General features: G+C 45.1%; 1 protein-coding gene across 2 annotated transcripts in view; it reads left to right on the forward strand.

The window, feature by feature from the left end:
* LOC101529527 (fasciculation and elongation protein zeta-2) overlaps positions 1–17,451 on the forward strand; it is a 48,331-nt gene that overhangs the window by 9,735 nt on the left and 21,145 nt on the right. For both annotated transcript variants that reach the window (XM_012926252.2, XM_058668092.1), the window contains exons 3-5: positions 777–893; positions 2,908–3,049; positions 4,518–4,786. In XM_012926252.2, the coding sequence (XP_012781706.2) occupies positions 777–893; positions 2,908–3,049; positions 4,518–4,786 (528 nt within the window). The remainder of the gene's footprint in view (positions 1–776; positions 894–2,907; positions 3,050–4,517; positions 4,787–17,451) is intronic.

The raw sequence follows: 17,451 nt of genomic DNA on the forward strand, positions 1-17,451 counted from the left end.
GAGAGTGCTTCTAGAATAGAATGCTTCTCATCCGCTTGGCTTAGCAACATCTTCTTTATGATCTCTTCCTTCCATGTGTTTTTCTTCAAAGGGACTTTTTAAAATGAATGCATCCTTATACCATTAAAAATTTTTTTTTGTCGTGTACTGGAAAAGCAGAATGACAGGGAGGTGTTTTCCATCTTTGTTTTCACTCTCCAAATGGCCAACTCTGCTGGTGCTGGGTTGGGCTGAAGCCAGGAGCCAGAAATTCCAAATGGGTCTCCCGTGTGGGTGGCAGCACCCAAGTCCATGAGCACCTGTTACATCCCAGAGTGTGCCTGAGTAGGAAGCTGGATCTGGGCTGGAGCTGGGACTTGAACCGAGGCACTTGCGGTGGTATGCGGGTGTCCCAACCAGTGGTTTAACCATTAGGCCAAATGCCTGCTCCCATAACCAGTCTTACTATTAGATTGTATTTACCCACATTTTCCTCATTCAGCTGGCTAGTACTTTTTCTCTGTATCCATGAGCCCAGTAGCACTCATTTAGTGAGACGACACATGGTTTATGTGTTCCAGGCAATAAGAACTGTATTCCTTCTGTGTTTACCTGGGTTCTGCTTGAGCTGTGCCATAAAGCCCTGTGCACACTGGTTGCAGAGTGGTGACAGTAGTCCCTCTCTGATAGGAAAGACTCTGGGCAGATCCTGTGTCCTCAGCTTTCTCCTTTCCCAGCTGTTGGCTCTATTTTGCATTGGAAAGTCCTGCTTTCAATGTGGATGTTTTTGTTTTCAGGGCACTGACAGTTTGCTCTTCGATACGTCAGATGACGAGGAGCTGAGAGAACAGCTGGACATGCATTCGATCATTGTGTCCTGCGTTAACGAGGAGCCCCTCTTCACTGCCGACCAGGTGGGGTTGCTGGCCATCAGTGCAGGGCGCCGAGGATTTCCTGCAGTGGCTGTCCGTGACAACTGCTGGCCTCTCCTTCTAGACCTAACAGTTAACACCTCTGTGGAGCAAAAGGGAGTCTGTAGCCTGTAGCATGTGGGATTAGGCTAACTGGGACGATGTCCACTTGAGCATTGTTGAAGCTTACAGCAAGTTTGGGAGGGTTATTGCTGCAACCCAAATCAGAAAAAAATGTTGTGGTTCTTATTTTCTTTGGGTTTATACCCACACATGGGCATATCAGTTTATCTGTGTAAATGTTACTTAGTTAAGTTTCTGTAATACCCTGTGTAAAAATCATTAGCACATTCCAGAAGTGCAGAAAGAAGTGAGCATTATTCGTGTGGAATGCCCTGAGAATGCCAGCCCTGTGTTCATTTGAAACCACTCGAATCAGCTTTCTCATTTTCTGAATACTCCTCCTACCTGTGTTGTAGTGTCCAAGAACTTCTCCTGAAATAAACTGTTCCATGGCCACTTGGACCGTGAATTCTGCCACACTCTATATTTAGTCTGAAAGACAAGGTCAGTAAGGAGAGATGTATTATAGCAAGGTTGGGAAGAGAGCATTAAATATGTGGCTTGCTGATGCGCTTTGGTCATATTTGTGGTTGGATTGTTCCAGGCCTGGGAAGAGCGTGGTGCTTAAAAAGCGAAGGAATAATCGGCTGAAGGGCTGTTTTGAAGTGGAGCCCAATAGGCAGGGAAAGATGTGGCTTTGCGAGTTCATCATCCCCTTATGTTTCTGCCTGATTGTCACAGGCCGTCTTGCTTTTTAAGGCTTGGAGAAACACATTCTCTCGCCTCCTTGAGTGTGTCACTGTTTAGCTTTATAACGCCTGCTTTGGAAAGTTGTCCTTCGAATGTATTCCCACCTCCCTGCTAAAGCCTATTACATATGCTCAAGATGCTGTGCTCTTTCATTTAATTGTATGGTTTTTGATAGTTGTCTAACTGTTAAATTAGTCAATACATAGCAGGAAAAATCTACCTGACTAACCTTTAAAGTTTTCTGAGTTCCAGAGCCTTCTCAGCCTTTGGAATATGTGCTAGCACACGAAACTGAGTAAAAGCACCCGAAAAGGCAGACATGTTCCTAAAATTGTGCCACTCTGGGCAACTTTTTTACTCTGTACATTTCTAGAAGTAATTTGAAATATCTCTTTATCTTTCATTAAAGCAATACACAGTCTTTTTCTGCTGTTAAATTTTGCTTTTAGAGTGGTCGTTTTCTCTCTATATAATTTCTTTTATATGTTCAAAAATTTAAGAAAAGATTTATGTATTTGAAAGTCAGTAGAAAAAGAAAGGGGGACAGGGAGAGAGAATCTCTGTCAGCTGGTTTACTCCCCAAATGGGCCCAAAGGCCAGGACTAGGCCAGGCCATATTCAGGATCTTTTTCTAGGTCTCCCATGGGAGTAGCAGGGCCCAAGTACTTGAGCCCTGTTCTGGTGATTTCCCAGGCCATTAGCAGGATGTTGGATCAGAACTGGAGCAGTGAGGACTTGAACCAGCATCCATGTGGGATGCTGGTATTGCAAGAGCACCTGTATGTGCTAAATGCTGGCTCCATGTATGTTCTAAATCCAGTGTTGTATCTTTGATGCAGTAGCTTTAGATTGAGCCCTGGTGTATGGCATATGGCACGTTTTTTTGCTCTTTAGCTGTAACTTTAGGACCTGGTCCTGGCTGCATATGTCTGAGGTACATCACGTGTTTCCATAGCACCATTTCTCACACATCACAGGAACTAGTGGGGCCCACTGAGTCATTCGTTTAATTTTTTTTTTAATAAGCCTTGTTCACTCTTCAAACTAAGATTCTGATCACCCGAAGCACTGGGTCCTGAGCGTTGTTAGTGGTTAGTGGTGAACCTAATGCACGGTTTTTCTGGTGCCTCAAGGGAGCTACATGTGACCGAGTTCATTTTTGTCGGTATATTTGGTTAACAGGGCTGTGTGTTTGTGTTGGAAGGTGATTGAAGAAATTGAGGAAATGATGCAGGAATCCCCAGACCTGGAGGACGACGAGACTCCCTCACAGTCTGACCGGCTGTCCATGCTTTCGCAGGAGATCCAGACTCTGCAGAGGTCCAGCATGAGCAGTTACGAAGAGAGTAAGAGACTGCCTGGCCGTGGCACACCGGCTGCTGTGGTCCGTGTGGAGCCCGTGCTGTGGCCGCCGCACGGTGCCTTGACTCTCACTGGGAGCAGAGTGGTGGGGAGGGTGTGATGATGCCAGCCGCGTGGTTTTGATGACGCTCAGGCACTGAGTTCCCACGTAGGCGTGTCAGAGCTGCTGTAGCGTGGGAGGCTTATCCCACAGGGATAATAGCCACTCTGAGAGCAGCCTGCTGGCTGGGCTGCAGGGGCCCCTTCGGAGGCCTCCCCACTTGGCCTGATACTGGCTGCGTTCCCTCTGGCTTCTGTTTCTGTCACTTGCCCTAGGTCTGTGTTATAAACTTCTGGTTTATAAGGATAACAGTCACACTGCGTTAGGGCCTATCCTCATGACCTCATCACCTCTTTTTTTTTTTTTTAACTTTTATTTATTTATTTATTTATTTTTTATCATATAGTTCAATAGGCTCAGGGATTTCTAACCCTCCCCGTTTTCCTTCTGCTGATTTCATCCATATTATTCCAGTAGTATAGTCCTTCAAAAAAGTCATAAGTCCATCATGCTGCTATGTAAGTGCATACTGATATTGTAGGTATTGACGCTGGTAGACAAAGTCAAGCATCCTATTTTTATAGGAAAGGCAGATTTACAGAGAGAGAGAGACAAAGATCTTCCATCTGCTGGGTCACTCCCTAAAATGGCCACAAAGCCAGGAGCTGAACTGATCCGAAGCCAGGAGCCAGGAGCTTCTTCCGGTTTCCTACATGGGTGCAGAGTCCCAAGGCTTGAGCCATCCTCCGCTGCTTTCCCAGGCCACAAGCAGGGGGCTGGAAGGGAGGTGTAGCAGGTGGTACATGAACTGGTTTTGCCATCCTGGTGCCTGCAAGGCAAGTGGCTACTGAGCCATCATGCTTGGTCCCTCATCACTTGTTTAAAGTGGCTGCCTCCGTGTTGGGTGGCACTGGGGTGAGGCCTTCCCTAGTGGCAGGTCTCTCACGCGGGAAAGTGCTGAAAGACATGAAAATGGGATTGTTATCTTCCCAGCCTTCAGCAGAATTTACAGGTCGGGGGGGTATGTGATGAAATGCGCATATGGCTTTGCACACATACCACCTTCCCACCTCAGAAGTGTGCTGGGTCCTGCTGTATCACTGGCAGTTTCTTGTCTGTAGTTGCTTTCCATGGGCCTTGGAAAGGCTGTTTGTGGGATGATTGATTGACACGAGATGCGTTTTTAGGCTTTTGTATCCCTGCTTCATTCCGTTTCCCTACTTAACATTTCAGGATAGAAGTGTTACGGGTGGGAAGTGACTGCTCTCTCTGCCCCCTGCAAGTTTGAGATCACAGGCAGTCAGTTGAATTGCACGGACAGTGGGTTTTGCTCTTTGGCGTGGAATACCGTGTTGAGGTGTCTCGAACCCTTTTCATCTCAGCAGCCGCTGTACTTTGTTTTTGGTCAACAGGAGTGAAAAGGCTCTCAGTATCTGAATTAAATGAACTCCTGGAAGAAATTGAGACTGCCATTAAGGAGTACTCCGAGGAGCTGGTGCAGCAGTTGGCCCTACGGGATGAACTGGAGTTTGAAAAGGAAGTGAAAAACAGCTTTATTTCTGTGTTGATCGAAGTGCAAAACAAGCAGAAGGAGCACAAAGAAACAACCAAGAAGAAAAAGAAACTCAAAAACGGCAGCTCCCAGAACGGGAAGAGCGAGCGAAGTCACGTGCCTGGCACAGTGAGTGATGCTTGGCTGGCAGCACGGTGCGCTGGAAGGGATGGGAGCAGCCTGCCCTGGACACCCGGCCAGCGGCAAGGGGGCCGTGGGAGGGTTGTCCTTCTAACCGGAAGGCAGCAAGGACGCCATCCCCTATCCTGCGGTGCTCAGCTTCTACACTGAGCTGTTTGCTTGATGAGGGTTGTCACTGGAAAGTTCTATCCTGAAATGTTAAGGAGGGAAACGGAATGAGGCAGGGAAAAGAGAATGTCTTAGAAGAGGAGCCACCAAGTTATGTTTTTAAGTACATCACAAAGGCCGGTCATGGTTCTACCTGCCTGGCAAGCTTAGGAATTGTTCTCTTATCTTTTCTGTGTTGTGTAATAAGCAGTTCAAAAGGAGTTCATTTGGAGGCAGAAGGACTGTGCTGCCCCTAAAAGCACAGCCTGGTTTGGCTGTGAGATTGGCACGTGAGACTTAGTGGCAGTTAGGTGACAGTCTTTGGCCTCATGTTGGACAAACTGGAACAGTATTGATTGGTAAAAAGTTTTGAATGCTTGAAGGTTTGTGTACGGGTTTTATTTTTTATTACTTAAGTAATTCTATTCACTTAAATATCCTATCTTGGGCATTGGATGTTAGATGAAGTACATTTCCTTGTTGAGCCCATGATTCTTTGATTTTTTTTTTTCCTGTGGTTAGTTGAAGATTTGTATACATTCCCACAGTGGTGGTGGTGTGTGTGAGCGGATGCTGGTTTTAATCTTAGAACGTAGTGGTCGGGCCAGGGGATCCATTTTTCTCAAAGAAATTTACCTCTTTAGCTTCTGACAGTGATGCATGCTCTAATACAAATTGTGAACTGGCTATTATCACTTGCAATAATGTAAGTTCAGGCTTTGATTCAGTCTGGATTGATATTTTGAGAAGTTCCTTAGTGGAGGAGTAGATCTCATTAGCCAAGGCTGATGGAATCCTAGCCGGAGTATGGTTCTCGACTGCTGGGCAGCTAATGAGTGTCTCCTAGGAAGAGAATTTGACTGTGTAGCCCTTTGCATTGCGCTATTAGCCTCTGAATATCTTTCATGTTTGCCTGAGTGTTGCATCCATTTGCAGGTGGGTAGGGCAGCATTTATAAGGTGACTTTGCAAAAAAGTCTCAGCTGCTGTATTTTCAAGAAACGGCAAGGTAGGTGTTTAGTTTTTCCTACCGACTATTGTGAAAACAAACTCACCCTTAAAAATATTAAAGGATACTGTGGTGCATTTGCATTTAAAAATATTGTACCCTCTAAATGGCCCGACTGCACTAGTGAGATTAAAATGCTTAGTTAAAAAGTTGTAGCATAGTTGACAATTTCTGTCTGTCTGCTTTGAGGGATTACATGTAAATCCTCCATTTATTGGTGTTAACTCTTGGCTGAGAAGAATAAATTTATACCTAGAGGGATTTAAAGCTGCTTCCTTATAATTCCCATGTAAAAGGGGTTAGAGTGGATCCTTTGTGTAATTTTACATGGCATTTATATTGAGAAATGGATTTGGCAGGGCTGCAGTTCATATTTGCATTTTCGTTGGTCTTGAAGTAGATTTGCAGTAAATTTTTCCACAGTATTTGAACTTGTGAAGTTGGTTCTAAGTCCTAGCCTACTGTTTGGATCAGAAAGTTTAATTAGGACAGTAATGGCATGGCTCAGCTTGCAGTACTAGTTATTTTGTTATCTAGAATGCCAGAGAAAACTTGTCCTTACCTACAGCAGCTTAAAGTCTTGGAGTTTGGGCCCAGCGCAGTAGCCTAGTGGCTAAAGTCTTCGCTTTGCATGCGCCAGGATCCCATATGGGTGCTGGTTCTAATTCCGGAGGTCCCACTTCCCATTCAGGTCCCTACTTATGGCCTGGGAAAACAGCAGAGGACAGCCCAAAACCTTGGGACCCTGCACCTGCATGGGAGACCCGGAAGAAGCTCCTGGTTCCTGGCTTCGGATGGGCTCAGCTCCTGCCATTGTAGCCTCTTGGGGAGTGAATCAATGGACAGAAGATCTTCCTTTCTCTCCTCCTCTCTGTATATCTGACTTTGCAATGAAAATAAATAAATCTTAAAAAAAAAAAAAAACAGAACTTGGAGTTTGCAGGTAGCGGTAGGGAGCGCAAACTCATCCTCGCATGAGGCACCCAGTGGGTAAACAGGTTCCCCGAGATGGCAGCTTCTCCGGCATTGGTGTAACCCGCAGTTAGACACGAACTCTGAGCTAGCATCCATGATTCTCATTTCTCAAAAAATGATGATTTTCTTATGGGCGTTGTGTGTTTCCCCATTTTTCTAGTATTGTCGCCCAGTATTTTCTTCCTGACATTTTGGTTTTATTGGCAGAACTTGGCCATTTTCCTCAAGTATGCATAACTTCCTCCCATGTTCCATGCTTCATGGGGACAGTATATCATGTTTAGGTAGTATAGTTTTTTATCCATAACTGCTAGATTGTTTCTCTCTCTCTTTTAAAGGTTTGTTTTTATTGGAAAAGCAGATTTACAGAGAGAAAGAGACAGAGAGCAAGATCCTCCGTCCAATGATTCACTCCCCAAGTGGCCACAACGGCCAGAGCTGAGCTGATCCAGAGCCCGGAGCCTCTTCTGGTCTCCCACACGGGTGCAGGGTCCCAAGGCTTTGGGCCGTCCTCTGCTGCTTTCCCAGGCCACAAGCAGGGAGCTGGATGGGAAGTGGAGCTGCCGGGATTAGATGGAGAGACAGAGATCTTCAGTTCTCTGGTTCACTCCTCAAATGGCTGGAGCTGAGCTAATCCAAAGCCAGGAGCTTCTTCTGGGTCTCGCACATGGGTTTACAGTCCCAAGGCTTTGGGCCATGTACGATGCTTTCCCAGGCCACAGGCAGGGTGCTGGAAGGGAAGTAGAGAAGCCACGATATGAAGCATCTCAGTGCTCACATTGTGCCAGGCCCTAGCTTGTCCTCCTTAGAGATGCTTTAATGGGATATTTCATGGGAATTGAGCAGAACTAAACTTTTTTTTAAACAAGATTGATTTATGGATAGTGTAGTGAGCAAAGTTGCTATCTGCAACTGGAATCCCAGTTTGTTTTCTCAGCTGCTCCACGTCTAATCCAGACTCTTGTTGATGTGCCTGGAAAGGCAGCAGAGGACGAATCAAGTGCTTGGGCCTTTGTACCCACGTGGGAGATCCGGACGAGGAGCCTGCCTTCAGGCTGGCCCAGCACTAGCCACTGGGTTATATGGAAAGTGAGTCAGTCAGTGGAGAATGTTTTTCTGTTTCCCCACTTCCCACTGGCTCTCTCTCTGTAACTCTCACTGTCAAGTAAATAAATGTTTTTTCATTTGTTTATGATATAGTTCTGTAGGCTCAGGGATTTCCCCTCCACTGTCCCCAATTCCCCTCCTACCCCTGATTTCCGCTGTTATTGTAATAGTGTGGTCCTTCATGAACAGTCACAGGTCCATCATTCTGCTATTTAATTGTAGGTATAAACAGTGGTAGAAAATCCAGTATCCTATTGTCAAGCTATATTTAGCAGTTTCATTAGGAGTGCATCTTTTATTCAGGATAGAGATGCGCACAGCAGTATAGCTTTACTGATTGATACACTAATCTCCATTATACAGTCCCTCTAGGTGATAAATACGTGCATGTTCACCTGTGCATCTGTTGATGTTGTATTTTGTGTGACGTTTGCCTTATATTGGAAAGAACATAAAACTCTCAAATAAATCTTAAAGATTTATTTGGAAGAGTTACGAAGAGAGGGAGGGATGAGAGCTCCTTCATGTGCTGATTCAGTTTCCATATGGCTGTAAAAGTCATTACCAGGCCATGCTGAAGCTAGGAGTCAGGAGTTTCATCCAGGTCTTCCAAGTGGGTACATGGGGCGCAGACACCAGGGCCATCCTCTGCTCTTTTTCCTAGAGCACTGGCAGAGAGCTGGATTGAAGTGGAGCAGCTGGGACAGCAGTCTGTGCCCATATGGGCAGTTAGCATCACAGCAGGCGGTTTTCCCCCCTGTGTTGTCACAGCAATCCATGGTTATATTTTGGGCACATCGTGTTTTGCAGATTTGATGCTGTGAATAAGATTGGAGGCCTTAAGCATGTCTAGAACATGAGAAAACTTCATGAGAACATGATCATGTATTCAATATTAAAGATAATAGTGGTTACCTTATAATGGTGGTCTGCTACCTTTGAGTTAAAAAAATTATTTTTTTTGTTCACTTATTTGAAATGTAGAGTAACAGAGATCTTTCATCTGCTGGGTCATTCCCCAGATGCCAGTAACAGCCTGAACCAGGCCACAGTCAGGAGTCAGGCCCTCCATGCAGGTCTCCATTGCGGATGGCAGGAACCCAAGTACTTAGCCATCATCTCTTGCCTCCCAGACCTGTTAGCAGAAGGCTGGATCAGAAATACGGAATAGTGGGTCCTGAACCAGGCTGTGCTGACATGGGATGTGGGTGTTTTGACTGGTGACTTAATCCACAGTGCCTGTCTGTGAGTTTTCATTTTTACAATAGCCGTAATGTTGCATGTTGGGAAAATTAGGACAATGTTCATTCATTCAGCAGATGTTTGTGGAATGCCTTCCCTGTGCCAGGTACTGTTGGAGATGCAGTGACAATAAGATACAGCCCCCACCCTTGTGGGGCTCTGGTGAGGGAGAAAGGCAGGAGACGGGGAAGAGTATGAATGGGCAGGTGGTCTCAGGTGTAGTAATGCCATGGTGAAACCCAGAGTCAGGTCAGGTGGTTGGCAGTGATGCTGCGAGGCGGCTCTGTAGGCAGGTGACCAGGACAGCGCTGCCCGAGACTGTCCAGTCCCTGGGTTGAAGGCAGGCCCGAGGAGTAGAGCGCTTTAGGAGATGGACTCAAGAGGGATGGCTTTGATTTTCTTGTCCTGCTTTGCAGTACCTGAGGGAACAGAGGGTGGGGAGTGTTTGGGGAGCTCCGTCTTTGTATCAATATGAGGACCTGTGTGTGTGTTAAGATTTATTTATTTTTATTTGAGAGGCATATTTACACAGAGAAGGAGAGCGGGGTCTTCTATCTGCTGGTTCACTCTCCAGATGGCTTCAATGGCCAGAGCTGGGCTGGTCTGAAGCCAGGAACTTGGAGCTTCTTCTGGGTCTCCCACAGGAGTTTAGAGACCCAAGGCTTTGGGCCACCTTTTATTGCTTTCCCAGGTCATTAGTAGGAAGCTGGATTGGAAAAGTGAAGCAGTCTGAGCTCAAACCAGTACCCAGATGGAATGTTGGCACTGCAGGCAGAGATTCAACCTATTACACCATGGTACTGGCACTCTACATGCGTTTCTTTGAGCTGAGCATGCTGTTTTGGGTTTGGTGCGGTTATGTATTCCACTCCCTTCATCCGGAAGGGACCCTCTCCTTACCTTTCCTGTCCACTTCAGGGATTCCCCCCTCCGAGCCCCCATTCATTCTTCCAAATCCTGGTCAAGCATTGTCTTCCTTTCCTGAGTATGACCCTTCCTCCAGTGCAGAATCAACTCCTCCTCTTCTTGGGTTCATTCTATCAGCAATGTAATATCATATTATAATTTTTTGTTTTAATGCACATCTCTATTGGGGGTTCTGAGGGGTAGGAGATTTAACTTTATCCTGAGATCCACTATTAGATACTTCATAAATTTCTGCTGAATAAGTGAGTGAATGAAAGATGAACCGTTTCTGCTCTAGACTTCTCTGCCAGGTGACAAACCCTGAACAGTGTTGAATCAGGACTTTTGGGTTAAATGCCATGGTTGAATTCTCTTCCCCATGGGTATAAACACCTTTGAGTTTTGGAGGGATTCAATGAAATAGTGTAAGGCTGGCATACATGAGTACATGCTAGTCATTCTGTATGTCCAGCTGCCTACCAGACATTGCCCCTTGATCTCTCGGATCTCTAATCTTCCCAGTTATTCTGTAGAATGTAACTCCGTGATATCTGAGTTACCACCTGCCCACACTGCCCAGCATTTTCATAATACTGACCCGATAGGCAGAACATATTAGAAGTATAAGACTTATCTGTCAGCTGTTTCTATTTCATGAGTAGCCCAGTTGGACAGATTTGAGATGTACCTCACACTACCTTGTAAGGGTGTATGGGCTTCTGTTGTTATAGAATATTCTGATTTGTAACACTTGGTTCCTGGTGCGATGACTCAATGGCTGAATTTTCAGTTTGCAGGCACTGGGATCTCATAGGGGTGCTAATTTGTGTCCCAGCTGCTCCACTTTCCAGCACCCTGCTTGTGGCCTTGAAAAGCAGTTGGGAATGGCTCAAAGCCTTGGGACCCTGCACCCGCCAGGGACACCCAGAAGCAGCTCCTAGCTCCTCGCTTTGGATCATTTCAGCTCTGGCAGTTGAGGCCATTTGGGGGGTGAACTGGGGGACAGAAGATCTTTCTATCTCTCCTTTCTTTGCATCTGCCTTTTCAATAAAATAAGCAAATCTTCAAACCAAACCAACTTACTTGGTTTAAATCTCATTTCTGATAGGACACAGGTTTCCTGAAGGCTCATTTGCATAATTTCCCTGGCAGACCACCTAATTTCAAGTTTTATACGGATCACTTCATGCCTGTTGGTTGAATCTAAGCTTCACTGTGCAGGAGGCTACATCCACGAGAATTGGAGCTGTGGTATTTAAATTATTAGTGTTCTATTACAGTTTTTTTTTAATTGGGTGGCTTGGGCAGGTTTTTATCAAACATATTCATAGGTCACTGAATTGCAGCGGTAGCTTCTGTGAGCACAAGAAGAAACTGAAGCATTGATTTAAAACTTAGACTTGGAGAGGCCAGCACAGTCGCTCAAATGCTAATCCTCCACCTGCAGAGGGTGGCATCTAATATGGACACCGGTTCTGTGTTAATTTTTTTTTAAATTTTATTTTTGATGATGTTTACATAGTTGAGAAGTATGCATACCCATGTGAACTGTTAATTAGGGTGGGAAAGGTTAAGGAATAGGAGAAAGTGGATGAGACTGTTGTTTCCAGTTTTCTTCCTGTATCTGGGGGAGAGGGAGAAGCCACATCCAGCATCCTAACAGCATCAGTGCTCAGGAATGGGGGACAAGAACCTGATGTCATCCCAGAGTCCCCGATGTGGAGCACGCCCTGAGGGTACTGCTCAAGTGGTTTCGATAGTTCTGGAATGTGGTTGATTTCGTTGCTCCACAGATGAGGAAATCGATTATTCCAAGGTCCATTGGCTGACAAAGTCCACCCTAGAGTCTCCATTCACCCAGATACTTGTTGTCAATGCTTAGCTGGGAGAATTGTCCAATTTGCTCTGTCCTTCATGGTGCAAGATGTCATCTCCAGGCCTCAGTGATCTGTCATGTCTGTCATGTCCCCCATGTGCATCTGGGCATATCTTCAACTGCATCGTTTTCAGCAACTGAAGTGGCTCAGTTCTGACACATGCACTCCACACTCAGAGCACAGATCCTGCGATTCTTGCCATGGTTGGAGTTTGGAGTCCAGCAGTTCAGTTGGGAAGATCTCCGAAGAAACCCCAGACCTGACTCCTGTGTGTGCTAGTCAGTATGGGGTCTGGCTCAGTCTGTCACCCACATTGGCTTACATACACACTGATATTGCATTTGCTGGGTCAGTTCTATCATCAGCCCCATCTCTTACAGAAACGAATGGATGCTGTGGCCCAATTCCTCCCTGCCAACCGCATACTCCACTATCATGTACACCAGTGGAAACTTGAACCCAGTTGGAGTGACCCCCCCAGTGGCTCCCACCAGGCCTGTCCCAGCCCTGGCTCCTGTACATGACAATGTGTACAGTAGACTGCTCTGGTCTGTCCCATATCCCATTCAGCATTTGTGCGTATCAATGGCTGTTGCAGCCTAGCTCAACCCTACTGACCCCATTTTCTAGCCCACACTTTTGCTTGCAGGTGCTACCACCTTTCCAGCCATGTACACGCCCAGCTGTGTTTTAATGCTCACCATTGGGAGCCACAGCCTATAAGGGGTGCCCACCATTTCCCTGCTGGGCCCACTCCCAGTCTCAGATGTTGTATTTTCCAGATGGCTCTGCGGTCCATCTTGACAAGTCTTACCCCCAAGTCCCAGCACTTGCCAGCTGATGTTGCTGCAAGGCCAGATCAACCTGCATTCACTCTGGCTCTTGCATGTACCAGTGAATACAGTTGTTAGCCCAGCTTGACTCTCCCCTGAAACCAGCTCACACGCAGGCTAGTGGGTGTTATAGCCCTGCCTAGAGTGGTCTGATGGCACTAGTTCTAGTCCTGGCTGCTCCCCTTTCCTTGCAGCTTCCTGCTTGTTGCCTGGGAAAGCAGTGGAGGATGGCCCTGGTCCTTGGTCCCCTGCACCCACCTCGGAGACCGAGATGAAGCTCCTGGCTTTGGATTGCTTGGTTCTGGCTTTTGTAGCCATTTGGGCAGTGAACCAGTGAGTGGAAGATGTCTCTCTGCTTCTCTCTGTACATCTGACTTTCCAATAAAAATAAATACCTTTGGGTGGGAGGTCAGTATAACCATTGCCTGTGGTGACAAAATCCCTTGTGAGTGCCAGTTTGAGTTCCAGCTGCTCTGCTTCAGGTCCAGCTCCCTGTAAATTTGCCCACGAGGCAGTAGAGGATGTTCCAAGTGCTTGAGCCTGTGTACCCATTTAAGAGCCAGGGGAAGCTCCTGGTTTCAGACTTGTCCAGTTTCAGCCTTTGTGGCCATTTGAGGAGTGAGCCAGAAGATGGAAGATTCATTCTGTCTCCCTCTGACTTGTTTAAAAGGCAGAGTACCAGACAATCTACTTTTTAAAAGATTTATTTGTTTAAATTTCTAGGGTTACTTGCTGTGTTTGAATCTTCCAGCCAATAGAAATAGGGGTTAAATGAAATAATGGAAGATTAGCATATACCCCAGGTAAATGCTAGTTAATACCTATGTCCTGATGCCTGCTAACCATTTCCCCTTGATATCTTCAGTTTAATTTAGTAGTTTCTTTTCATCTTGAGTTATCTGAAATTGTGAAAAGATACTATTGCCTACTTAACATCATGTCTTGCTTAGCATGCATTGCTCTTGGAGATTCTGATAATGTATTTAAAGTTTATGTGCATGGTTGGTTGTTCTCAGTCCATGGTTGAGAGGATAGGGGGATCTGTAATATCTCTTCTGTTTGCTGTAATCTTTTGAACTTTCAGGGGAGAGTTCATCTGTTAAGTTCATCTCGCTCTGAAATATGTGACTGCTTTGGGCTGTCCTGAAAAAGTTTTTCCTTATGCTTTAACAGTGAGTAACAGGTAGTGGAGAGAACAAGGAACGCTCTTATAAGAAGGGTCATGTTACTATAACTCATTGCTGTGAAGGCTGGGCCTTAGAGGAAGCTCGTGTTGTATGTATTTTCTTCCTCAGCTGCTTTATACTGTCTTTGACTCACTTAATTGTATTATGACTAATAGCCATTCTATCTGCTTCGTTTTTACGTGCAAAAATGCTCCATAATGGTTTTTCATTCCATTTTGACTAAAGTGAACTTTCAGGGAAGTGAGATTTATTTTTTACTTGGGTGGCTACTGTTAAATCTTTCTGTAATCTAGTTTATCCTGGAAGGAATTGTTCGGAAGCACCCCTATGCAAATGGGACTTCACGGACCTGGCTCCCTTCCTCCACTCTTTTTTTTCACTTTGGAATTTTCTGATTGCACATTTGCTAGGATGATTTAGAACAGGGCTTGGTCAGGCCAACTATTGCCCAAGGGCTTGTTGCATAAGTAAAGTTTTATTGGAATACAGTTGTGTTTATTTGCGTCTGCTCTGTGGCTGCTCTCACAGTATAATGACTGGCCTCCCAAAAGCCTGACATAACTATTCTCTGGCCCTTAGAAAAAAGAAAAGAAAAGTGACAAAAATCGTTGTGAACTCCATCTAAGGGTGTTTGTAGCTAAAATGCTCTCCTTGTTGTGTCTGGAATTTATCATAATGTTGCCATGGTTTAGCTGAAGTGTGTATGAAATCATCCCTTTCTGTGGGGCTGCCTGAGCCAGGGTGTTAGCCACACACAGTGAGGCCTTGGCCTGTCCAGATCCAAGGTGTGTGTGCCACAGAGGCTGCCTTCTTGACAGGGACCTTTAGGCCATGGGAGAGTCCCAGCAGCCGGGTGAGGAGAGAGAGGGCCGGCCAGGGTCTGCAGGTGACTGCCTGTGGAGCAGGCAGAGGAAGTTCCGATGTTACCAGTCCCCTGTGACACTGTATGTGCACCCAGGTTCCCTGAACAGCCGTGATATGCCAGGAAGTTGTTTATTATGGCATACATAGAGCATTCCCAAGTATCAGGAAAGAATTTTAAAATTACTGAGATTGATTATTTTACATCAGTATTAGATGCTTTGAACATGTTTGCCAATAATTGATTTAATTTCTGTATTACATAAGACGTTCAAGATCTTGAAGTACAAAATATTGATACTATTCCACTTAGCTCCTACCTTTGAAAATCACTTCTTTAGGCTGAGTGAGCTTATCAAACAATTTCTTTATTTTTTTGATTTAATATATTTTTATTTTGAATTTTGAATTGTGGTACAATTTTGTAAAGGCTGGGATTTCCCCCAAACTCCCACCCCTGTCAGATTTTTCCCATTTTGTTACAATAGTATAGTCCTCCATAAGGAATCATAATTCTTTCAGTCTCTTATTTAAGTGTACCCCGACATTGTTGGTACAGACAATGTCAGAGTCCAGCGTCTCATTGTCTACACATGTCCAACGGTTTCATTGGGAATAAATAATTTCTTTTAAAGACTTACATTTATTGGAAAGGCAGATACATATAGAGAGAAGGAGATAGAAGGCTCTTCTGTCTGCTGGTTCATTGCCCCACAAGTGGCCTCTCTGGCCAGGCCTAAGCTGATCCAAAGCCAGGAGCTTCTTCTAGGTCTCCCACCCAGGTGCAGGATCCCAAGGCTTTGTGTTGTCATCGACTGCTTTGCCAGGTCACAGACAGGGAACTGGATGGGAAGTGGAGCAGTCGGGATTAGAACTGACGCTCATATGGGATCCTGGCCCTTTCAAGGTGAGAACTTTAGCCGCTAGGCTACCGTGCCAGTCCCCAAAATAATAACTGAATATTCAAAACATCTTCATGTATTTGTATGCCTTGGCATAACTCCTGTTTTCTAATTGTATCTGCTTTTTGGGAAAGATTCATATTAAAATTATTCGATTTAAAGTTTCAAAACAAAGTATTACTTTTATATCCTGTTATCAACTGAATATTTTTAGTTATATTTTTACATTTGAATGTTTTCATTCTGTTTCTCATTTTGTGTTGATTATTTTAAGAATTCTAATTTGTTAAAAATATAACTATGCATTAGTGCAAGTGTGCTCTGAAAAGTTCCTGGAAAATGGAATTAGAAGATAATTTATTTTAGTGCCGAATTTTTTGATATTTGCTTACAGGAGTCTTCAAAAATTCATGGGAAGTAAAAATGAAAAACCAGCCAGAATTTCGCATGTTTTTGCACCAATAAAATATATTTTGTTTTCTATACATTTTACAGAACTCTTGTGTTTGAGAAGCAAATTATTCAAATGATTGCATATAATGTGATTTTTATAAAGGATAATAAGGGAAAAGATTAAATGAGAGTAGGCCAGAACTAGATGAAAAGCATCCCTTGCTTGCTGTTCCTAGCCTTGAAAGACTTGCTGGGGAGCCGGAGACCTGTGCCAGCTGGTGTCAGGTGAGGCTGGGAGAACCCTGGTCCAAGAGTGTGCACCTGCTCCCTGGCCACTCCTTGGCTTTCCTTAACCCTGTAGGAGTGGATCCTGCTTTCTGGGAAGCCATTTGAGCTGGTGAATAGGCAGTGCAAAAAAGGAGTTGTGCTGTTTAGGCTGCTAGAGAATCGACAAGATGTAGTACTAGTAGCTGTGTCTGGTTGCTTTTTGCAAGCTCTTTTTATTGCTCAGAAAGACTTTGAATTATCAAATTGTTGCCTGAGTGCTGTTGAAGCTTTCTTTTTTTTTTTTTTTTTAAGATTTATTTATTTTTATTGCAAAGTCAGATATACAGAGAGGAGAGACAGGGAGGAAATCTTCCGTCCAATGATTCACTCACCAAGGGACCACAATGGCCGGTGCTGTGCCGATCCGAAGCTGGGAACCTGGAACCTCTTCTAGGTCTCCCACATGGGTGCAGAGTCCCAAAGCTTTGGGCCGTCCTCAACTGCTTTCCCAGGCCACAAGCAGGGAGCTGGATGGGAAGTGGAGCTGCCGGGATTAGAACTGGCGCCCATATGGGATCCCGGGGCGTTCAAGGCAAGGACTTTAGCCGCTAGGCCACGGTGCTGGGCCCTGAAGGTTTCTTATTTTTTAAAAGAAAACTTGAAATATGGTTTTGCTGCTCTGGAGTGAAGTAAAAAATGAAGCTAATTCTCTTTGGGAACACTCTGTCACTCTGGCCCTTTAAAAGGAAGAGAAAGGAGACTTGAATCCTAATGTTTGCCGAATCCTCTGCTTGCCTTGGGTTATTTCATGTAATCCTCATTGTCCCTGTATAATATGCCTACCTTGTCACCTTTGCCACGGCACCAGCAGTGCACAACAGAAGCCCAGCCCGCATGGGAGTGACACTGTGCGGTTAGGCACAAGCTCACCTGAGAACTCAAGGCTGG

This window comes from Ochotona princeps, chromosome 8, assembly GCF_030435755.1.
Source record: "Ochotona princeps isolate mOchPri1 chromosome 8, mOchPri1.hap1, whole genome shotgun sequence".
NCBI lineage: Eukaryota > Metazoa > Chordata > Mammalia > Lagomorpha > Ochotonidae > Ochotona > Ochotona princeps.